General features: G+C 45.2%; 1 protein-coding gene across 1 annotated transcript in view; it reads left to right on the forward strand.

Annotated features, from left to right (window-relative positions):
• Positions 1 to 6,726, forward strand: part of LOC149341394 (uncharacterized) — a 57,225-nt gene extending 50,499 nt beyond the window's left edge. Inside the window, exons 4-5 of the mRNA XM_089541961.1 lie at positions 5,013 to 5,273; positions 6,304 to 6,726. Of these exons, the coding sequence (XP_089398087.1) occupies positions 5,013 to 5,273; positions 6,304 to 6,543 (501 nt within the window). The 3' untranslated portion in view covers positions 6,544 to 6,726. The remainder of the gene's footprint in view (positions 1 to 5,012; positions 5,274 to 6,303) is intronic.
• Positions 6,727 to 25,034: the final 18,308 nt, after the last annotated feature.

Here is a 25,034-nt window from a genome sequence, read left to right on the forward strand (position 1 = left end):
AACCAAACCAATCTTTTTCTTTGGTTTCAAAGACCGTTGACGTCTGTTTTTAATCCCCGTAGGCTACTTTCACGAAAAGCCTGCCTGGCACTCTGACTGGTTGAGAACTCGGAGGCATTCAGACAAATTTCTCACCGCTGATTAAACGTGGTCATGCTGCAGAACGTGGTCATTGTGCTTAAACGTGGTCATGGTGCATGGGAGTCTTGAAATTGAGGGCTCGGAGATTTATACCGGTATAATGTAGCGTTACTTCACATTACATTCTATTTCATTGCTGTCACACCCTCTAAAAGCAGCTATTCTCTGAAAATGAGTAAACCGGCAGATGCACGCTCTTAAGCAGCTCTGTTCTCCGCCTAAATTGCCTGAGGAGTGAAATGCCTTCCTCGACAGAAAGAGAACTACCCACATATTCACTTTACTGGCAAAAGGAGTTGGAGGATGGTTCTGTTTTCCTAACTTGCACATTTCGTCAGAGTTACACGGTCACCTGTGACCTGCATCTCTAGCAAAATACTTCCGTCGCTGGTTTCGCTTATTTTAAAGAGATCGTCTGAGCGGGGGGGAGAAAATGGTATACCACAGCAAAGATTTGCAATAGCTTGCGTACACAAGGAGCAAAATAATGGACAAGCGTATGGTATACTCCATCAAAAGGCGCTCCTTGCACTCAGTGGTTAGTGCGCTTGGCTGCTGGGCCCGAGGGCGCGGGTTCGATCCTGGCCAAGGCGGCCGTGTTTCTATGGAGGCGCACCACAAAGGACGCGTGCGTTCTGTGCGCTGTCGGCGTGCGTTAAGGAACCAACGCAAAGCGGTTGAAATTATTCTGGAGCCCCCCGCTACCACAACTCTTCCTCTCTTTCTTCTCTCAGTTCATCCCGCATCCCTTCCCTGAAAGCCCAGTTCCACGAGAAGTGAGAAAAATACTGCGCCCTTTTGTTGCCTCAACCAAATTTAAATTTTTTATTCGCCAACTCCCCTTCTTGCCGTTCCTATGTCATCTTCGGAGAATGCTTATGCTATGTGGGAGAACTAGGCCATGTTGTTGCCTACAACGTCTCCGATGAGTGCACCTATCCTCAGGACGATGCCATGGCCTGTTGGGCCGCTGAGGCCGATACAAGACCGAGAGGTCTTTAATTGCACCATCGCTGCCGACCTTCGGCCCACACTATGTGGCCAAATCGTTACACTTCAAAGGTTTCGTGCGTCTTTTGACTTTTTTCCTGTCATAGGCAACGCGTCGGCATTTGCTCACGCAGCTGGCATCAGCACGTATGTCCGCTTACACAAGCGCGCCCGCACAGCATCTCCGTCACTGAACGACGCGTCATCATGACAACTTAGGCGACGTGCTTAAACGTGGCTCCATACAGCCCTCCAATCACGCCTATTGGGCCTCTCAAGTGGTCTTTGTACCAAAAAGAAAGTCAGTTTTATCCGTGTATGTGTAGACTACCGTGTGGCCAACAAGATCGCCACAAGGAAGCATATATTCTGTACCACGCATAGACCCGCCCTGGACGGCTTGCCGGGAACTAGGTTCTGTCCTCTGCGTGATTTGCGCTTCGGCTACCGGCATTAAACGATGGCTGCCGTTTACCGGCCAAAAAAATGCGTCGTCACCCCTGACTGAATGTACGAGCTTTGCGTGATGCCGTTGGGCCTGTGCAAAATGCCACGGTCACATTCAGACGAATGAGGGATAATATTCTCACCGCGTTCAAATGAGAAATGTATCTGTTATCTAGATGGCAATTTCGTGTTTTCCTAAGGTCTTCTTTCCAATCTACTCCGCATTGAACGCGTTATAACGCGCCTTAGTGACACGGGGATACAACTTAACTTGAAGTGTTACTTGACTGCTAAGAAGCTGACAGTATTAGGGCATGTTGTTTCCAACGGTGGCGTTCTTCTTGATCGGGCCAAACTTCACACTGTTTCTGGCCTCTCCTAACGACCACCTTGAAAGAACTACACAGTTGAATCTGCTTGTGTTCATATGTTCACCTTTTCATCTGCAAACTCGCCTCAGTCCTCGCACTTTTAATGCAGCTGCTAGTGGCCAGTCCGAGCCACTCATCTTGATTAGCCGACTATGAGGCAGCATTCCATAAATTACGTCGGCTTTTCGTCTCCCTCTCTCTATACTACGCTATTTTGATCCCATCAACCCGACCAAAATTCACCACGATGCAAGAGATCATGCCAGGTGGAACTCTGGATTTACCGAATATGCCGTTTCTTACGCCAGCCACCCGCTCACTAAATCGAAATCGAACTTTTCTCTTACTGAACCAATAATTTTGAGCCTTAGTTTGGGGATTGGAAAGTTGTCCCCCATTCTACGGTCGACCGCTCTACGTCGTCACAGATTATCACGCACTGTGTCGGATGTGCTGCCTCAAGGATCCATCTGTCCGCCTCGTCCGTCGGGTTTTACGTTTACATCTGGAGAAGGACGACGTTCAGATTAATTATTCAACTGTACGCAAGCAATCTGACGCTGATGCTCTTTCCCTTTCGCCGCTACCATCCGATTCACTCTATGACTTCGCATGTGTGCTTACGATTTCTCGTTGCTAGACATCACGATAGGGCCTCCGAGCAGCGGAAGGATTCCTGGATTGCCTTTTTCTTAACCTTCCTGTCTACTCCACTACCGCATCTTCCTTCCCGGGCACTTCTCTTGCAAGCCTCCAACTTTGCCCTTTGTGATAGACTTCTATACCGCAGCGACAACCTCTCTGGTTGGCGTAAATGGCAGCTGGTCATTCGATACCTCCGTGATGACATCATGCGCTTCTCCACTTTGCTCGCCTGCGTCAATGGTGCTAATGGCGTGACATGCACCACTTCGTTCGTCAGTTCATCCGCTCATGTCTCGCCTACCAACGTCACAGGAACCCTCCTAGCCGCACCGCCGCTAGGCTGCAGCGGTTACGCGTCCTGGTCGACCTCTGACCTGGTCGGAATCGATATTCGGCAACAAATCGGTTATCATGACCAGTGTTGGTGTTGAGCACTTTACGAAAGTTGCCAAAAGAAATGTCAGAAGTAGCCAAATGTAGCCAATTCTTTTAGTTCGGAGCCAAAATTTTCGGAAATATTAAAAATACAACAGAGCTCAATAACTATGACTGCTACCAGACTATAATCAAGTGCTATATATGGTAACATGATGCACGTAATTAATGCTCATTTTCAGCAGATCACCGAGCGCCTCGAACGCTGACGAAGTTTTGTATTGTAGGTAAAACCTGAGACTCCACATACAGCTTTTTCCTATGCTCGGTTTTCATCACGGCAATTGACGACAAAGCGTACTCCGACTCACCTTTGAAATCAGAAGCGACAAAATCTGGAGGGCGCCTTTCATGATATCAGATAACCTGCCAAAGGCGTTCTTGCCCATTCTTATTCTTCTAGTTATTTCGCTCTCGTGATCCAGATCTGCGGTCACTACCTGCCCTAAGTAGACGTATTCCCTTACCACTTTCACCTCCTCGCTGCAAGCTATAAACTGCTGTTCTCTTCCAATACTGTCGAATATCACTTTCGTTTTCGGCATATTAATTTTCATATTCACCGTTCTTCTCTACCTGTCTATCTCACTCAGCGAATCGCAGATTACTAAGGTATTATTCATTTATTATTATCCCCAACTGTTCCCACGTCAGGCCTCGGAATACCTTCTGCAAGCAGGCGGTGAATAGAATTGGCAACATCGCGTCTCCCTACCAGACACCCTTGGTTATTGGAATTTTATTGCTCACTTCATGGGGGCTATGGTAGCTGTGCAGCCTTTCTTCCAATATTTTTACATAAGACTCTTCTACACCCTTACTGCGCAATGCCTGCATGACTGCTGAGATTTCGGCTGGGTAAAATGCTTTCTCGTAATCTTAGAAGGTTATATATATATATAAAGTGGTTGGTTATATTCTGCACATTTCTCTATCACCTGGCTGATAGTGTGAATACGGCCTGTTGTCGAGTATCCTTTACGAAAGCCGCCCTGGTCATTTGGTTGATTAAGACTAAGTTCGTCCTGACTCTGTTAAAGATTACCTAAGTAAATACTTTAAAGACAGTGGACAGTAAGCTTATCGGTCTGTAATTTTCCGAGTCCTTGACGTCTTCTTTATCATGGATTAAGATGACGTTATCGTTCTTCCAAGCTTTTGGTTCGCTCGAGGTCATAACGCACTACATAAACAGGGTGGCTAGTTCTTCTAGCATGATTTCCCCTCCGTCCTTCAGCAGATCTGCTGTTACCTGATCCTCACCAGCTGCTTTAACCCTCTGCTCGCAAGGCTTTCATTACGTCCTCTTTCGTTACTGGCTGGATGCCCAATTGCTGTGTGATGCTGCCTATCTCACGCCCTGATTACATTTACTACTGTATAGACTAGTGTAGTGCTCTTCGGCTACCTGAAATACCTTATAATGACATTGCTTCCTTTGTTTGTTAACGCTTACATCAGATTGTTGCCTATGCCTAGTTTCCTCTTTATCGCTTTAAGCCTACCTCTGTCCTTTAGAGCATGCTCGATTCTCTCCATATTGAACTTGCTCATGTCGGTTGCCTTGCGCTTATTGATTAACCTTGATAACTCTGCCAGCTTTAATCTGTCTGTCAAAATAAGGTTAACTAATGTTACGAAACTTTGCTCTGGCGCCATTCGACCAAAGAACGAGCAGTTAAAGATGCAAAAGCGATCAGTAAAACACTTTTCATGGAGAGTCTGAAGTCAAAACTCAAAAAAGTGTCAAATGAAAGAAATTTTTGATCATCATGGAAATTTGAAGGCGTAGTTCTGTAGTTGTAATTCGAATTCGATTGGAGGGGGCCCTCTCTTTCGGCTTTCATTTGCATCTGCCGAGTGACACGAATCACTGAACCAAAAGCTTCCAGGTGGTATATACCGTAGAGCACATGGTCCGTAGAACCAAGGCCAGTGTGCAAGTATGCTTCCTACAGCCGGTACTGCGTCTTCCCTGTCCAGGTGTGGTTTCAGAACCGGCGGGCCAAGTGGCGCAAGCGAGAGAAGGCCATGGGCAGGGACAGTCCTCCAGTGGCGGCACCACCGTCCTGCGGCGGTGTCTCTCCCTCCGACCGCGGTCTGGGGCCCTTCCTGCAAGCGGCTTGCGGTATGAGTGCAGCCCGGGCTGAGCTGTTCGCAGCGGGTCCTTTCGGCGTCACGGAGTCCTTCTGGGGAGCCCCTTCTGCTGCACTCGTTGCACCCGCCTGGCCCAAGCTGTACGGGGTCAGCACTGTGCCTTGTCACTCACCTGTCCCGCCTGTCCCTCCTGTCCCTGACCGCGATGATTGAAGATATGGATGTTGATGAATACTGACGTAAGCTTGCAAGGAATTAGACGACTAACGTAGCACAATACGAGCTCATAGCGGCCGTTATGCGGTTCGAAAAGCACAGGGAATAGTAAAATATAGTGAACCTTTATTTTAGCGTGCTCACAAAACCGCAGGTTAAATTGAATTTGAGAAAGAAAAAAATAATTACTGGATGATCACACATCTCATACGACAGTACTGTGAAAGCAATTGGATTTACACTCGACGATTACGTTGATGTTTTTACTCTAAGCTGAGGCTTCACAGATGCGACAGAATTTTTCTGCTCCGCGGTTTCGGCTGTGTTCTGTATGTGAGTTTGTGTTTTATATTACTCAGGAGCACATCGTCAGATATCCGCAAGGCAGTGTACATGGCATGCGCTTAGGTGGCGGTCTTCTCTTTCCTCCTATAAATCAATCTATCCAGTGTCTGTGCGTCTCGAATGGAAGAAAGTACCCAATTAACACTCAATAAGGGCTTGCAAAGACGCAATCACCGCTTAAACCAGTCCCGCGTTTTCAAGCGGGCTTAGTTTATCTCGTTGTGAAGGTGTAGGTTGCGCAACCACGGGACGAACCACGAAGAAAAGACACAGAGACACACACATCTGTGTCTTTTCTTCGTGGTTCGTCCCGTGGTTGCGCAACCTACTCCTTCACAACATCATGTACCAACTAGGCCCAACCCAAGTTTTACTTAGTTTATCTCGTCGCCCAGCGTCACTCGCTCCCGTTACGTTCGTTTGTTTGAGCCACACCGAGAGCTCGTGAGTGTGTTTCCAGGCGCGCAGATTGAGACCGTCCTCATGGTATACGCGCTGTTTCACGGGTGCGTAATGGTGGGCGCTTGCGTTTGCCGAAACAGATGATCAGGCATCATAGCCAAAACCGGATCTCACGTACACAACTGTGACACTCGCCTCCATAATACCGATGCAGTACATGCTTCCTGCACTGCTGCCGGCGCCCCCGTGCCCTCCGGCCGCTGTCCTGGACCTTGGCTCCAAGAAGGCGCCGGCCAGACTGCCGGCATCACCGCCATCCGTGATGTCGCCGTCACCGACGTCATCAAGCCTCGACATCCTCAGGGTCAAGGCGCGCGAACACGCCGCCAAGAGGGCCGGCGCGGCGTCGCCCAAATGCGCCTCACCTACGGCAGACAGGGCCGAGCCGTCTTGACTGCGGCGTTGGCTGCGCCGGTTGAGCCAAGTCCGTCACCGCGTTTTCGCGTCGTCACCTTTGAGGAAGAAGTGACGTCACTGCGAGTGCAAATGCTCTGTCGTCTGGTGGGATCGGACATTTCTTCGAGCAAGAACAGCGCAGTGTGCGAAGAATCTGGGAGAGTAAATTAGTACAGTGAAAGTCTCCTTTCGTTCGCCACCAGCCCTCAATGTGCTCCTGGGAGGTTCTCCGTATTTGAAGCGATTGTTACTGTATTCAGTGTGCGAATGACCAAAACAGAAACATAGAATGCAATGTCTCTGAAAGAGCACCTTCACTAAGGCTTGCTATCTACGGAGCATCACGCCACTATAAAAATGTAGTAAATCGCGATGAGGATTACGAAATAAGCTCATCTTCGGTGCAATGCGTTTCTGCTCGCACTGTATAAAATTCGAGTAACTGCGAGCTTACGAAGCTTCTTAAGCGGGAACGTGCACCACTCTTTCTGTGAAGTAGGTGCTCAGCAAAGAAAGCCCTTAAGACAACCCACTAAAGTCAATTAAACATGCATTTAACACCGGGATAAAAGCGAATTACGGTAAAAAGCTCCGCGAAGGGGGTATTGTATAGTCCGCGCTTTTTTCCAAGCACTATATTTGCGGATCTGCCAGAAATCACGAAAATACACAGGGGAGATTGTGATCCAGCAAAGGCTTGCACTTTTGTTAGACAGAATTTTCCGACGCTGTTTTTTTGCATGCCCATAAGAAAAACTGCGCCTACATTCTTTGGTAAACGCACACTCGGAATGCGTTGTTCCTAGCAATGGTTTCGTGCATACGGCCTTCATCCAAACATTACACGGGTCTGAAATTGATTCACCTCATGCAGACACTTGAAGCCGTTGCCAAGCTGTAGAAATGAAAACGGCGTCAAAGCTTCTCTGATTTTGATGCAAAGTGCTATCTATTCTTTCAGCGGTTACGCACACCGCCCAGATGCCGTAGTAACCAACCACTAAACATGTGTTCGTCCAATGACTATCCTCTTGTAAGAAGGTAAAATGCTCCTTTGGTAATCTGTGAAACAAACAAAAGAAAGAGAACTTTTTGCTTCCGATTTAAACTATTTGACATGCTAAAGAAGATTGAAATAGGTAGGAGAATAAAATGGGGCGGAGTGCATTTGGCTTGCACTCAAAGGCTATCAATGGCAGCTTACCAGTATCTCTCAAGACAAAAAATATACGACAGTTCTATCTCTACAGTGCTCACCTTTATGGCTCAAACTGGGGGATGAAGAAAAGACTCCTTGAACCGCGAACAACGCAGCGAGCTATGGAAGAGAAAATGGTAAAACTAACACAAGAGACTTGAATAGAGCAAAGTGGATAAGGGAGCAAACGCGAGTTGATAATATGCTAGTTGAAGTCAAGAAGGAAGGGACATAGGCAGTGTAGGTATTGTGAAGAACAGATTACAGATAGCCTCTTAAGGCAACGGAGTAGATTACAAGAGTAAGCATTCGGACCAGGAAGCGACGATAAGTAAGCGGGTGGATGAGATTAGGAAGTCTGCGAAGATAAGGTGAACGCAAAAAACCAGTCACATAAGACGACGGACAAGAAGAGTGTACACACCACAACGACTGGACTAACAACTGAAGTTTATTAGAAAAACATAGTCCGAGCAAGGCCAGCAGAGCATGCGCAACCGCATCATCACTAATCACTGAGCATAAGAGACAAAGACAAGAAATCTCATCTATCGTGAACGACCTAAAAAGGCAAATTCTTTTTCGAGTAAGCGCACCGATGTTGTGCTAATACAATCAGCGCCTGACAAACCGATATGATATGCTTCCAAGATTTCCCGCTCCTGTTTTCCCTTGCCTCTACCAAGAATGATGACATTGCTGAACAAAGGATAGCAGCCACATTCATTGCAATGGCGAGGCAAGTTTGCACCGCCATCGGACTCCAGGGAGGAATGGTGCTCACGCAGCCGGTCATTGATACACCGGCCAGTTTGGCCGATGTATACTCTCTCGCAAGTGAGGGGGAACTTGTACACCACCTATGCGACACGCGCCGTGAACCGGTTCTCGTGCTGCGTTGTACAAACGTGGTTCCTTTCCCTGCCTCGAGAAATGCGCGAACACAGTCCCGACAGCTCGCAAGGAGCAGAAAACACTATACTCACTCCCTGCTTGGCCGCAGCTTTTTTGATGTCATGGCTCACTTTATGCACGTACGGCATGACCTCGAACTTCTTTCGTTCAGTTTCCCCAACGTCAACCCGCTTCGTGCGTCCTTTCTTTAGGTTCTGAAGCAGCGATTCAGCCACTGCCTTCAAAAGGGGTGTAGGGAACCCCGCGGCTTCCAAACCTTTGCACTGATTGTCAAGGCTGGTTTTGATGGCGTGGTGACAGCTTTTTCCCAGTGCATTGCGGAATCCCTCTCTTTACAATCTTAGAGTGCGCAGAACCGAAAGGTAACGAAGCTTTCTTGCTTCTAGGCGAAAACATCCAGCATAAATGGCCATCGTCAAGGAATGTTAGTTGCAGTTCTAGGAACCTGATAGAATGATTGCTAGGGAGTTCATGAGTGAAATTGAGAGTGCGTGAAGAAGCTTTAAAAGCAGTCAAAACATCGTCTACTGCTGCGGGCAGACTGTCATTAGGTGAAAGCTCTAAAAATACTAAAAAATCGTCAACGTACCTAAAAACTTTGCACACACACTTGTCATGAAGTAAGTTTTTAAGTGTTCTGTCAAATTTTCCTTAAAATATCTGGGAAAGCACTGGGGCAACGCTAGAACCAATACATATTCCATATTTCAATACATATTCCAATACATATTCCACAGATAAGGTGGCCGCAACTGGTGCATGCATGCATAACAGGGTTGATTGAAGGTCCGTGGGAGAACCTTTTCTCCTGCTGTGAACGTGGATTGGCTGCAGCTGCTGGTGCTGCTGACGATGATGCATTAGTCCATACGCTTTTCGACGCTGCACAACGGTGTATGCTGGCTGTCGATTTGCATTCGCACCTAACATGCCCTGCAACACCCAACACGTAGTCTGGGCCTCCTTCGCGCAGGAGAGAGCCTGACGGCTTTCTTAAGTACCGCATCTCGCTGCCAGTCAATGTCTGCACTGTGTATCATGACACACTCGGTTGTTACGACGCGCAAAATGCTTTACAGTCTTCGCCGTTCAGATGTTGAATTGAGCGAGCTGGTGCCTAATCGCTGCGGTATCGGTATATCAATTACATAAGATATAAAACCTTAAGTGGTAGAGAAATAAGTGTAGGAAAGCACAGAAGTCGCTTATTATAAACTCAGCTTTCGTAGGACACAGGGCATATTTTTTCGGTACCGACTTACGAGAACAGGTTTCTCTTATGTACTGCATTTTAGTTTAGTTTATGGAGTTTAAACTGACTCGGGCTATGAGAGACGCCGTTGTGGAGGGCTCCGGAAAATTTAGACCACCTGGGGTTCTTTAACGTGCACTCACATCTCACAACGCACGGTCTTCTAGCATTTCACCTCCATCGGAATGCGACAGCAGCGGCCGAAATTGAACCCGCGTCTTTCGAGTCGGTAGCAAGGCTCTAAACAACATGTGAGCCTGAAAATATACATTGTGACGGCGTAATACAGGCTTATATATCTGTTTTATGCAATGGAACATGGAAAACTGAAGTAGTAATCAGTGCCCGTGGTGATACCTACTAAACATGAAAGAAGTGAAATTCCGTGTGCACATTTGTTTCATGGCACAGCCAGCAAGAACGGGCTCTTAAAAATCCATGCCTTCGGGCAGTGAGAAGTGCCAAAATGTTTCGTGCGACATATGCCAATGAGTTAGCGCCGTCGCCTTGTTGATGTCATGCAAATCTTGCAGACCTCCTCTACATTTGCGGAGGAAAGCGTTACCACTTTATAACAAGCTTCGTATCCCTGGTAGTGGTGCTCACAGCCCGTGAAAGACAGGTCGCTGCACGCACAAAAAATGCTAAAATCCAGAGAGCGCGTAAAGATGAGTTCGTAGGAAAGGCGCAGTCACATCGCAAAGGTTACGAGTTCGGCACTGTTTTGCCGCTTGCCATGGCTGCTCCCAGCCAGCATGACCAACCAAAGCAGCCGAAGCGGCACATCATGAAGTCCTTGGCGAGCAATTCGGCACAGTGGTGTCTCCAGCGAATGGGAGTGCAGGCTGGTAAAATAGCCTGTGCGTCGCGCTACTCTCAAGCAATCCTATTTGCACTCTCTGCATGCTGTGTGTGCTTTGAACAAACACCTATGCACGCACAGTATTTGTAGAAAAACGAAGTTGTCTTTCTGCGCTGGAAAAAAGACCGTCCACGGGCGCACAGGGAAACAGCGTGTATATCCTCAGTTTCCTGGTGTTCTGCATTTATACTCTGCTAGCGTGTTCTCTAGATTAGCAGCTTGGACTAGACAGTGAAGCATACTCTGTTGTATGAACAGCACACAAGGGATGCTCATTCTCACTCGTCGACTTAGGCTCACTGCCGTCCGTCCATCACACTACATACTGCGACTGCTGGAAATTATCCACAATGCGAAGATGAAGGTAAGAATAAAAAAGAATGACTTTAAGAATGAATATTAATATGCTGGCCAGCGTTATGGGACACAATAATCGTAGCAATGATATGTATCAAGTTCACAACCATCATAATTATCCACCTCGTTCCACCTCCTGTTCCACCTCACGCTAAGCTTCACGCCCGGCTGTTACGGGCCCTTCTGGACACCACCCTGAAACCCGGTGTTTGTAGGCGTGATTTTGAGGCGTGCCACTCAGCTTCGAGGAGTGCCAAGAGAGCCAGGAATATAAAACGAAAAAAAAAAAACTATAGTGAACATGAATATACTCTAGTTCTCTATACAAAATGCTCACCGTACTCGCTGAGGCTTGACAAACTTTTATAAACAATGGCTAGGTTTAAAAGAACACTGAAGATGACTGCATCTGTAGTCAGTCAAGATTGATTCTGTGCTTCTTTCTCGCTATGTTGATTTTTGTACGGCGGCAAAACGGGCATTTATTAGCGAGAAAATTAGATTTAAAAATATTTCCGCCGGTCGATTCAAAATCGTAACGTCCTTACCGAAAAAAAGACGGGCTGCCACCGTTCTCAAGTGGATTGCGGAGCAGCGCAGACTCTCGAGGATCGGCGCCAAAAAATCGGCGTAGACGCATGCAATTTACTTACGAAACCTGCTGGTTGTATCGACACATGTATTTCCTTTTTTGTGATTATTTTATCTTTTAAAAGCTCCGTTTCTGATGCCAGCGGTCTCTGAGATTTGATCGCAGTATCCCATTAATGCAAGCCAACTTCTATTAGTCCCCAGTGTCCGTTAATAAGCGCGAGGTAAAATTGTCTAAGCATATACGATATCCGCCAGCCTACTAAATGGATAGGGCGTGCAGCCTTTCTCAGAAGTTTATAGCGTGTAGCGGAGCTCTTGTAGCATCCGGGGAAGTCCTGACTGTTAGAGAGGGAAGGAGTTCTTCTCCCCTTGGGAAGATTGGAATGCTGTCAATGCACACAACGAACCCCACAGCCTAATCCAGATACAAGCCTCTTAGGCTCTATACCTTTGGGAGAGGCTGTACATTAATAACGTCAGTAGTTTTCTGTGTTATTGCTGTTGATGTTGCTGACCTCTTTTGAAATGCCGCGTATACATGACGAAAGATCCGCCAGGGTTTGATGCCGACCCAGGCAAAGGTGGAATACCAGTGATCAGTTAGGTCCAATGGCACTGCACGGATGGATAGGTGAGGAGGGTGGAATGGAGTGTAACAATTCTGAAAGAGATTTGGCGTTAACACAGAAATTTTCCGGTTGCTATGATATAACTTTGGAGGGACTCGCACACTGGTTTTAGTCTACGGCCCTGGTTGTTTGCATTGGAAGAGAGGAGAACTGGAACAGAAAAAAACAAATTCCTATTCGAGTGAGGAGAATCTCCAAACTAGTTGTTCTCTGAGGAGCCGGAGAGCCGTAAGATAAATACGGCAACGCGTTGTCGTTGCTTGCATTGCCAGGCTGGTTTAGCCGCATTTGCTGTACGTTCGTACTTTATTCATTTATTCATACTGTCAGCCTGAGCCAAAACAGGAGTTGCAGCATGTATACAACAACAATTATTACATATTTGAAGAAAAAAAAAGACAATAGTCAAACGATTCAGTTTACTAGTACTTGCCGGGCTATTCACACAGGATGCACAATACACGCACTGTAAAAGAAAAAAAATATACGTTTTTGATTAGCATAAAACAGAAACAATTATTACTCAACAAGTGCGTGGGATAACTATAGAAAGGTGTGCCACTATGTTTTCGAATAAGCATTGTAACCGCACATGCAGTAGTGCTTTAGGCCTTCATTATAGGAAGTTCACATTTTGCACTGGGGAAAAAAAAAATGAGAAGGCGATTCCTTTAAAGTTCGCCTTTTCTTCATAACAAACGTATTATGCACGTAGCAAATGCAAAAACCAAATTTATAGATTGGATCAGGGGATCGGTGGTAAAGAACATCTATAGGATAAAAAAGAAATGCTTCTTTCTTGAACGGAAGCAAATGTCAACTAAAAATTATGCTATAACGATGGCGGAATCAAAGAAAGGAGGTTTTCTGCAAACAAAAAAGAAAAGCAAACCATTCAGAGTAAGTGTCTTGAAAAAGAAGCGTCCACAAGTTTAAAACTAAAAGGAGCGCTCACGTTTAATTCTTGGTTCCTGCTTATTTCCTAGCCCCCTTCTGGCGCGGAACGATTCTGAATTCGGCTCTTAACGTCACCCCGTTCGTGTCAAATCGATGTTCGTTGTCTGGAATGCAGGCCAGCCTTGAACGGCTTTGTTATTATGGTGCACAAAGTATAAAAGGGAGATGAAAATCGTTGATCTAAAAAAAAAATGAAGGAATGAAAGTAAAAAAAAAAATAGAACATAAAATAAGATGAATTCGTAAAAGATGGCAGCACCTGCAATTGGAGGGTAAAGGAATTACGAATAGGCACTTTTCCGCCTTTTGAGCTCTTATTAATGCGTCATTCTAAAACGAAAGGTTCTTACTGCGGGGCGGGGTGCCGTTTGAAGTGGGCTGACTGCCGATTCATGCATCATTTCGAAAAAATCTCTTCCCTCTCAGAGGCTGCGGCGCACGTTAAAGTAGTGTTTACACTCCGTTCTCTTCCTGCTTTGCGCGGGAAACAAGATCTTTCTTCCCGCTCCCGCCATTTCGACTTTCCAATCTCCCCACTTTCCATCGAACAGACACAATTGGGCGGGTTCAAGGAGCCTCGCTGATTCAAATTTTCTGCAGAAGCTGCGGAATAATAAGTCGAGGACCAACCCATTGAGCATAAATATGCAATTTCTCAATTCGCAGGTTCTTGTGCTGCTTATTTTATGTTGATTCAGTTTTCTGCCGGCTTGGTTTCTAACTCTTTTACTCGTATAAGCTTTGCACGATTGTAGCCTGCTGCATATGCCTTCTGACTTTGATTTCTCGAAAATAAGGCATAAATCATCGCCAGGTTAATATGTGAAGAAAAAACCTTGGTCATATAATAATGTCGCCTCTTCAACCAGCTGGGCACGTAATCAAAACAGGTGTGATCGACGGGAAGATCCCATTAATCAGATGAAATTCATTTTTGAACTTACAGCTTCAAAACAGGTGAAACTTGAGGACGTAATCCAGCGTACAGCACTGATGTCTTAGGTGAAAAATCTTGCGAAATTCTCGAAACAACAGCGGAAGAGCTTTCAGGCTTCCATATTTGACGAGGATGTTCTAGTTTGCAATTTGTGAAATGCTCAGTGTAGAGCGCGAAACTGTGCAGCCGAGCAAACATAAGCCATGCAACGTCGAGGCGCAAGTGAGATGCACCAGGTTGATTTCAAGTCTTCGTGGAACGACTCAGCTCAGAATATTTCAGTAAATCCATAGTGTAAGGGAGAAAGGCAAGCTTTAAAATAGCATGGCATTACCTTATCTTCATTATTCGTTCATGCAATTTACACTTCTCGTCCTGGAACTAAAGTAGTGAAACCTACATATATTAAGAAACAAATATAAGAAAAAATGTACGAAAGAAGTAACAAATATTAGGAAACACACAAACAACGGGGGTTATAGTCAACCATGCTGTAGACGCTGATTTTGATCAAATCAGTTTCAAAACCGAATGTATTCATAGGCCTTAACTAAACAGCGCCTGAGAGTGCCCACTTCACCACCTCAGCTGTCACTGGCAAACGGGAGGAAGCTCAAATACTTGCGTTGATGACGCCTGACTCTACGCTGGGGGCTTTCCAGACTGAGCAAACTGCACATATTCTTCCTATATTTTTTTTTACTCAATGCTTCCTCTTTTTTTTTTTTTTTTCTAAACTTTCTCCTCTTGCTTCTCCGCCAACTCCGGTGGTGTCCTGTGATTACGCCATCTCTTGCCCGCGGCAATCTCCGGCCGCCTTTCCCATCTCGACACCTCGGCCGTGCGAGCGGGTAAACTCAGTTTATATCGCATTATGGTCGGCTGAAGCTTGGTTTTATTGCTGTCTAACGATGCTTGAGTAGCGAACGCAACCAGCGCTCCCATGTGTGGCGTCGACGTTCGACAACTGGCGATAACGGAAAGCGGATTAGTACACAAAAGGAAAGGTAACGAAAAACAAGAAGAAAATGGGGTGCGTTGGAGTGGCCCCAGTAGCATAGGCGCCTCGGGGAAAGCTGCCCCGTCCCTCAGCCCCGTTTGCTCGCCCGGATGAACCCTTTCTCGCTCAGCTCCCACCGTGCCCAGCTGAAAGCTCCGCGAGCGAGAGGCACTTCCGGTTCAGTGTTGCCGGATTGCTCTACTGTGTTTACGCTGGCAACAACTGAAAAGGGGCTTCGCACTACTACTGTCTCTATAATCTGGACAGCTCCGAGGGCCACGTTGGGAGTGGACTGGAAAGAAAGAGGGAAAGAAAGAAATAATTTCGGAAATAGATAAAGGGAGACCAAGGGTCCTGTTTTCGGGCGAGCTTGATTCTTGCTGAAAGTGAACAGAAAAAAAAAGCTAAATGAAAAAGCATGAGACTGTAGAAGCCTACTCTCCCCCATTCATTTTCTTGTTTTAGCTTATTTCTGAGCCTGAGCTTTTCTGCTGCTGTATATAGAGCATTGTAGTTGTTTTCATTCCTCCACTTCCCCCCTAGGTGGCGCGGTTTTCGCAGCTCTCTTGAAGCTGCCAGGCTTGCAATGGATTTTATTAAGTACGACGGCGGAGTGGTGAAAGTTCCAAATGAAAGAGGATGAGGAAGTCGTTGCTCACAGCACAGCTGTGGAGGGGAAAAAAGGTGAAGAGAAAATTATGTTGGGGCCTAAAGTAAAAGAAGCGTAACTTTGACAACGGTGAGAAGTCATGGCTAGCCGGCGCTATTGTGCTCACATTCATGTAGCTCCAGCCCTGTTTGTTCGTTTGAGATTTGTACCAGCGGCAGGAACAGATTCTTTCGAGAAAAAGCTCTGCTAGAGGGCCCTCAGTTTCATATTAGTGCGTTTCTTTGAACGGAGGCTCTTCAGCTCACGCTCCGCTTTGTGTTCTTCCTTGCTGCGAAAAGCCTGACTACATAATTTGCTTACATATTCTTTTACTTTCTTCTCGGCCTATATATTGTAGGTTTCATTGTTTTCGTTGCGGGCGAAAAAAATTTATATCTTAATCGCTCCGACTGATCTGTGTGTGTCACTCTCTGCATCGGGCGGCACTTTTCTAATATGTACTCCGAGAACACGGTGAAGAATATTAAAGCCCGATTCGAGAATAGAGAAATGTCTTGTTCATACTTTTGAATGACCGGGCCGATTTGAGCATCAGGTCATAGAAACCTAGCACTGAAACACTCGACGTTATTCATGATAATTGTGGAAATGTATTTTCAATCAATCAATCAATCAATCAATCAATCAATCAATCAATCAATAGCAATACAGATTAGGAGAGGGAACTGCAAAGTTGTCCACTTCTAACCTGTCTTTCTAGGTTTTCAGGATTCTTTTCGTAAACATATCATGAGATGGAAAACGTGATTCTCGCATGCTAGAACACAACAAGCAGTTTTCTCGGTCTCACGTTAATACTGCTAATACTGCACCAGGTTACATTTCCAGAACTAAAATATCCGTACAACGCCTGCACTACCCCAGCCCTTTCGGCCCTGGATTTTTTTGCTAAACGTTTTTACAATGTCTAAAGCCCCATAACCACGCAGTAAAAATTTAAAGCTCGTGGTGCGAGTATTAACTGATTTAGAGGTATGGTGTCAAAATCGTACATCAGGGCTCAATGGGTGTAAACTGCGAAAGGGATCGTTTTGGTAATCGCAACCGACAAGCAAGAAATGAAAGCAAAAATTTCTTATTTTGCTATGTGGAGACCTCTAAAGAAGCTTTTTTTAATTCGTAAGAGATAGATGGATCTTGCAGTTGCCACAAAAGACGCCGCTCGCTCCTCTTTACCCTGAGTTTTGTATCAGCTCCTCTTTTTTTTTTTTTGCTGACAGGCTTGTGTTCCAGCTTGTGTACGTCACATCAACAATACAGACGTTAAAAACTTGCCTAGCCTTCCTGGAAGGCGACTGGGGACACGATCAAGGCTCTCCTCGAATCTGTAACGCCCTCCTCTATCGAGCTTTATGAAGCGCTTCTATCAGGCCCAGCGCGGAGCTCTGCACATCTAAGTTCTAAGCTTGCGGAAACATAATGCATCTGGTTTGTACCTGTTTTCAAACCAGCTGCTTGCTATAGAAGAATTCATGAAGTGGAATCTCGTCCTGTCTGTCTCTTCAGCGAATGCTTTTATCTACAGGTGACAATAAATTCCTTCTCATCCATAGGCTTATGAGTTGGGGATACCTCTCGGCGGGGAGAAAGCAGAAGCTGTTTATCAGCACACCAAATACGCTTTCTCAAGAAAACATAGTCAAACACTCTGCATTGATCCTAGCGTTGAGGGTGCGCCACAAGTGCTGCACGAGCGGTGTTGTGCCAGTTGTAGTGTGAATACCCCGGTCGCTTCTTGCAGCTCAGAGCTGATGCTCACAGGAGGAGAGCGGTAAAAAAAGGGAATAAAAGCGCTAGGTCAGGCGTACATTAATTCTCGCGATTCCTGTGGTCCGGTTGCTGTTCGCTGACATCTGCATGGCCATTTCCAGGCTCGATCCGAATATTCACCTAGTATGATAGCGAACATTCCTTTCTTCCAGTTTATCAAAAAGATAATTTTATTCGTTCGTCCATTTTCTGCGATGAACATTCATGTCAGCAGTCCAAAAAGGCCATTGGTATAAGTGCATCCGCAAAAATGCTAGCAGATTCTCTTCTACAAAGATCACCTATCATCACCCGCTGGCAATTGTCGTTGAGCCCTGATGGTGTAAAAATCGTACATGTCAAAAATGTGTTCAAACGCAGCGTCTACGCATTCAATAATATTCACGACGGGGATGTGAGCTTGAATAGACGTTTCACACAACATATAAAAATCTCAGCGCAGATGAACTAATGGTTAGTGAGATACAAATCCACAAATTTGCTACACCTCGGCTTCTTCACTCCATGCCCCCTATGATGCTACTTCTTCTTCCTTAGACCGCACAGCTCAATTGAAGGGCGTGAACAGCGATGCCGATAGCAACAGGGAACCCTAAAAAACTACTCTATTAAAATTTAGTAGTATTTTCTTTTGTTACTGAGGCGTGAACGGAATATTTGTGTTGTGGTGTCAATTGACACAGCCAGGGCCGAAAGGGCTAGTGGAGGAATGCATGTGCCATGCAGCGTGTTTTGTTTCCATGCATGCACACCGAACGTTGTGTATGAAGACAACGAGTGAATAGGAAGTCGTATTTACACACACCTTTATGCACTCGTTTCGTTGTGCGCTTGTCTTTCGTGCTGTTGGCGACCAGGTGAACAATGTGGACTTCATGCGAAATATCTTCCACCAGTCAGGCTTCCTTCGCAGATAAGGATTTCGCGAAGGCTTGGCTGGACCTAGGCAGGACATGCTGGAGACGCCAAAGTATTTATAAAACGACTGTCGCTTCTCGGTTCTTGCCGACTGCTTGCGAAGGTAATCTTTCTGTGGCTTCATCAACATCGACAAACTGTTGCGTCGCCTTTTTGGTACGAATGTTGTCGAGAAAACTGGCGCCACATTGAGGTCGGCCAGTGGGGGATATATATAAACGAACGACACGTAAAGGATTGTCTGAAGTGGCGATGCTGTGTGCGTCATACGACCGCTTGATGACATCACCCTATTTTTCGTGCCGTCGCTGGGACTTTCTGTACCACCTCCGAGTACACACACACACGCACACACGCACACACACACACACACACACACACACACACACACACACACACACACACACACACACACACACACACACACACACACACACACACACACACACACACACACACACACACACACACACACACACACACACACACACACACACACACACACACACACACACACACACACACACACACACACACACACACACACACACACACACACACACACACACACACACACACACACACACACAAACACACACACCGCGCTGGCTTTTCTCGTGATGGGACTATAGTCGGATACAACTTAAGTCTGCAGTGAAGCTCCGCCCACATTCAGCCTTCGCGCACAGAATTCCTCCACGACAAAAAAGTAGTCCGCTGCTTAAACGCTTCTCGTTACGTTAACAAGAAGCTTATGACAAGAAAAAAAATTACGACCTCTAGAATTTTTATTCACGAATTATTTGATATAGTGAAACATTAAAAAGCTGATTTCGTTTACAGTTGCGATTGGCCAGCGGAGTAATACAGGACACCGCGGACCGCGGCCCAGTGTTAGCAACTGCTGTTTTTTTAAGTTGTATCCTACTATAGTAATGATTTTGCAGTAATACATGGAATCGTGTAGTTGTCACTTCAGGTCTGCTGAAGTCACTTTCGGAGCAGGGACTAATGTGAGCCACGACATAATTTTTTTTTTTTTTGCCGATGAGGCTTCTAGTGATACCGCTTTAAAAGCCGCAGAAGGAATTTTCCTGTCACGACGTGTCTGACCTAATCAAACATCCTTGATGCCAAATAATAAAACGAGAGGCGCAAGGAGGCGGCGACTAAAAGACGGACGGCTGCACAATACTCTGCACACTACTGGTGTATAAGCACTATTCAGTTTTCTTAGCGGTACCGACTTCTTCGTTTACATTAAAAAAAAATGAAAATACACAGAAACTTGCATACGGAGGCCTAAAAGTTGTCCACCTTCACAGACGAGGTCAGCGAAGTTTACAACGAGGAGTGCCTAATTAGGATGTAAAAACTCCTACGCTGGCGAACGCGAACAGATTGAAGAGCAGCAGTGCTAATACGAACCACCGGACGTAATGTTTGCCTTCCTTCCTTAATTAAAACCTACTTCGCTAATGAAACGAGACCGTGTCCCAGCTTAATCCGATTTCGCTGTCCCCAAAGCACTTGTGGCCCTAATTCTCTGATGCTCAACGAGTTTTATTTCTTTCGCCAACTTTTTCATCCCTTTAATGAGGCTTAATTAAAACGAATGAAGAACTTTGATAGTGCGCAGCCGTATTAAGAGGACTCCTTCTAAAGTTCCGTCCGCGAGGACTGCTTCGGTAAGCTCTTCTGAGCTTTAGCGGCGACAGATTTTGTTTTTGTTTCGCTTTTTATTGAAGAGAGATAAAAGGGAAAGGATACACTTTTAATCACAGCAAGTACACCATATAAGCGGATAATGCTGTGCAATAATATGAGTCACGTAATGAACGCGATGAAATTAAGCGAAAACGCAAAGTGAATCGCATCATAACCATCGCCCAGTTCAGTAGTAGATAGAGTACGACCACCAGTTGTATGCCACAGTTGTTAATAGAAAGGAGAGGTCTTTGCTTTGCAGTGGGCGTAGTCAGGCTGCTGATGATGAATGGTCAGTTGCAATTTTGACTAATGGTTGACCTGCAGCTTCGGCAAGAAATGAAGTATAGAAATAACGAAAAAGAAAACACCAAATGGACTTTCTTTTATCACCTAAAGGTTTGGTTTATGGACTTTAACGTCCCAAAGCGACTCAAGCTATGAGAGACACCGTAGTGAAGAGTTCCGAAAATTTCGACCACCTGAGGTTTTTTAACGTGCAGTGACATCGCACAGTATACAGGCCTCTAGAATTTTGCCTACATCGAAATTGGATCGCCGTGGCCAGGATCGAACCCGAGTCTTTCGGGTCAGCAGCCGAGCGCCATAAACGCTGCGCCACCACGGCATTTATTTTCTTTATTGTCGGAGCCCCCGTGGCAGCTTTATCACCGAAAGGTGATGACGGAGAACGTCGCCTTGCAGGTAATTTAAACAGAGCCGTCAAAACCCTACGAGTCTAAAGCCCGCCTTTTACATGCTCTACCTTCGCCGCCACGCCCTGTTACGATACGTACAGTCGGGGCAAAAGTCTGACCGCGTGATTCGCAAACGAAGGCAATCGGCTTCGTTTGCGGATAACGCGCTCAAAAGACTTTTGCCCCGACTGTACACTGAGGACGATAAAAAAAGAAAAATGAAGGAAATAAATTGAAAAAGAAGAACGGAAAGGAAAAAAAACGAACAAAGTTTTATTCCGGACAATTACAAAGCATCCAGAGCAGCGTGCTGATGATGTTGTATACATTAATAAAATAAAATAATAAAACATCCTACACCTAATATGAGGCAGGGTAGACGTGTCGTATATGTCGTAAAGCCAGCATGGCTTTAGGCAAAAAAAGTCCTGTCAAACACAGCTATTTGAGCTCTTAACAGATCTTCATGAATCGGTACACGAATTAATATATACTGATGCCATATTTATAGATTTTTCAAAACCTTTCGATCGCGTTCCCCACATAAGACTAATGAAGAAAATTAACAACCTACAACTGCATCGCAATATCATCCGTTGGATCGGAGAATTCCTAAGTAATCGCTCCCAAAGCGTCAAAATTAGAGTATTCATCGAGCAGTTCACGAGTCATATCGGGAGTCCCACAGGGATCCGTTTTAGGGCCATTACTATTTTTAATTTACATAAATGACATAGCATCTAACATATCATCTAACGTGCGACTGTTCGCTGACGACTGCGTGATCTATAGAAGGATAGTCACCCCCCTTGATGCAGTTATTCTACAGACCGACTTAGTGCGCCTAAATGAATGGTGCCAGCTATGGCAGATGGAAATTAATATCAAAAAAACAAAGTTGATGACCTTTTCCACGCGCACTAATATACCTTCTAATGTCTACACAATTAATGAGAATACAGTTGAAAGAACGGATTGTTTTAAGTACCTAGGTGTTTATCTCAGTGCTGATTTAAGCTGGAACACCCACATAAATCACATCACAAACAAAGCATTTAAGAAACTGGGACTCATCAAACGTCGTCTATATCTTGCCAACCCCGAGACAAAGCTTCGCGCGTATACTACACTCATAAGGTCAGCTTTAGAATACGCATCTTTAATATGGAGTCCAAGTAGCGTTTCATTAATTAACCGTCTTGAGTCTGTGCAAAATAAAGCTGTCAGGTTCATCCTTTCTTCATACTCACCGTATGAAAGTGTGTCATTATTGAAGCAAACTATCAGTATTCCCGACCTTATCACTCGACGCAAGTTCTCTCGTTTATCGTTTTTTCATTCCTTGTACTACGATGGCTCCCCGTTCACAGCTGATCGCATCGCCCCTGCCCATCATGTTTCATCCCGGTCTGATCATTCCCACAAAGTGCAACCCATCTTCGCACGAACACTGAAATATCAAACATCACCCTTACTATTATCTATGGCAGAGTGGAACTCGTTACCGGCTGACATAGTTTCTGAGACTGAGTTATCACATTTCCAAACAAAACTTTCATCGCACCTTGGCCTACAAAATTCACAGTGATATTTTCAGTATTGTCGAAGCATTGTCTTATACGCTCAACCTATGCATCTTTCAGCGACTGCAGTGATGTGTACTTGCAATTTGTATATAGTTATTCTTTGTATTTGTTAACTACTGTGTGCCAATAATCTGTATTGTGTTGTTTTCATGCCCTCCCCCCCTATGTAATGCCCACTTGGGCCTTTAGGGTATTTAAATAAATAAATAAATAACATTTCTAGCTTTTATCAAAAAATGCTAAACACAAGACTTGCCTGCGCCTATTCAATAAAAGAAAAGTTCATAGTGCGTCTTTTCTTTCAGGGTGCATAATTTCGCAGCGTGTATTGACTGTCGGTCCGCGTGTGAAATATGTGTTATCACATTTGCAGAATGCCTGATCATAAGACACCGGCTAATTATTTTCTGCGAAAACGGAGTAACAACACATAGAAAGCGCACCCAAAAAGGAGACTGTTTTCAACGTCCAGCTAAAATTTTAACTTTTTTCTTTGTGACTTCGGTATGATCAAGATACACGAAGATAATTTCCATCTAAAAAAAAAAACGCAGGAAATGTGCACTGAAAGTCTGAGCTTACGTCTTCAGGCATTTAACTCTAAATTTTCTATCTTTTTAGCCCGGTCTTCTACGTTAAAGAAAAAAAACTCCATGGTGCAAAAGAAAGAAAAAAAAAGTCAGTCCCTGCTCGAATCTTCGGCGCAGCGTCTTAATTTAATTTTCCTAATTACTCCAAGCAGCACCTCCACTTTCGACCGAGAGCTCGCCTTGACTTTTCATTAGGCCTATTTGAGCTAAAAGGAAGCCAAATATTTGCTTTACCTGTCCTTCCTTCGCGCGGCCACTGGCGATTTATTTTTGTCCCCTAGAGCCGCTGAAGACGGCGGCCAAGACATTCAAGTGCTACGGGTTCGAGTTAAGAGCTTCGGTTTCCGAAACTAAGATAACTGTCTTTTTCTGAAGCTTTCATGCTACACCGAAGGATTTATTACTGCTCAATTTTTGTATTCTCTACAACGAAAGTGCCGCTAGAGGTTTTCGCTTTAATGACTTGAAAATTTATTCCCGAACATTGTGCCTCAATACCTGTCCGCTACGTTACTGGGCCCCAAGCATGCAGGTATAGGCCGAAGAAATCAAAATTCTTAATGCCGAACGCCTCATGCGAGGCTGCAGTATGCAGAAATAAATAAATAAATAAATAAATAAATAATAAATAAATAAATAAATAAATAATAAATAAATAAATAAAAAAATAAATAAATAAATAAATAAATAAATAAATAAATAAATAAATAAATAAATAAATAAATAAATAAATAAATAGTTACATGATTACAAAATAAATAAATGGCTGGAAATGGAAAACGAAGCCAATACCAACTTAATGAAGCTAAGCACCAGAAGTGAAAAAGGAGATTAGTTTACTTTAACGAAAGGATAGATAGTAGATGTGCATGTATAGCACAAAGTAGATCTTTCCGATTTTGGCCGTCTGATTCACCACAAGTCGTATTAATTACTCTTTTAGATCGTCTGTCTAATGCGTAGAATATTACAGTACTAAAAAAAAATGAAGGGGCCACTTAAGCTCCGCCGTAAGGGCATGACGTGTTAGCTTAATGGGTTCATGCCGATATATACTGAATTGGTCATTCTATACTTCACATCCATGGTGCCCTGGGAGTCCTCATGCCATTTCTGGCGCAGTGCGGTTAAGCGCCACAGCCCTGCGATGGCAGGTGCTGCCACTAGTGGGGCTTGTGCGACCTAGGCAGTTCTTGTCGAGCAACCTCTAGCGACCAATAATTAAACTACCTCCTGCCATGACGCGTAGTTTCCTCACAATCCAGTGGGCAGGTTGTGAAGGCGCCGCAAGGTTACGTGAGATAGGTGGCTTACCTGCCTCCTAAATTTATTCTCTGAGAATTTTTCGCGAATTTTTCGCGCACGGTCAACGACTCGGTTGACGCCGACGGCGGATTTTCAGCGACACGAGCACCTTAACGCCAGAGTATTAAAATGGTTTGGAAATATGCGCGTAATATTTCGCTCCTGTATCTCGAAGACATCACTACACTTTGTAGAGCATCAGGGATTCCTGCTGTTGGAATGCATGTTTAGCTTTTTAACGCGTCTGCGTTAAAAGCCCGATTCAGCACAGTCCTTGTCGGTGTTGTCGACGTCGGCGCTGTAAGGGAAAAATCATGAGCGCAGATCTAACAGGTGGTCCCCAGAGAGCAACCTAGGAATCAGGTGGGCCATCCAGGTCACGTGACCTTGTGGCGTCATCACAACATCCCCATCGGATAGTGAACGAAATGCCCACCGTTGCAGGTGGCAGATAAATTAAGGATTGGCCACTCGGGAAGAGCAACCTGGGCCGCACAAGGCCCACCGCTGGGAGCACCTGCCATCGTAGGGCAGTGGCGCATCG

Source organism: Amblyomma mixtum, chromosome 5 (assembly GCF_055824585.1).
Source record: "Amblyomma mixtum isolate Tamu chromosome 5, ASM5582458v1, whole genome shotgun sequence".
NCBI classification, from domain to species: Eukaryota; Metazoa; Arthropoda; class Arachnida; order Ixodida; family Ixodidae; genus Amblyomma; species Amblyomma mixtum.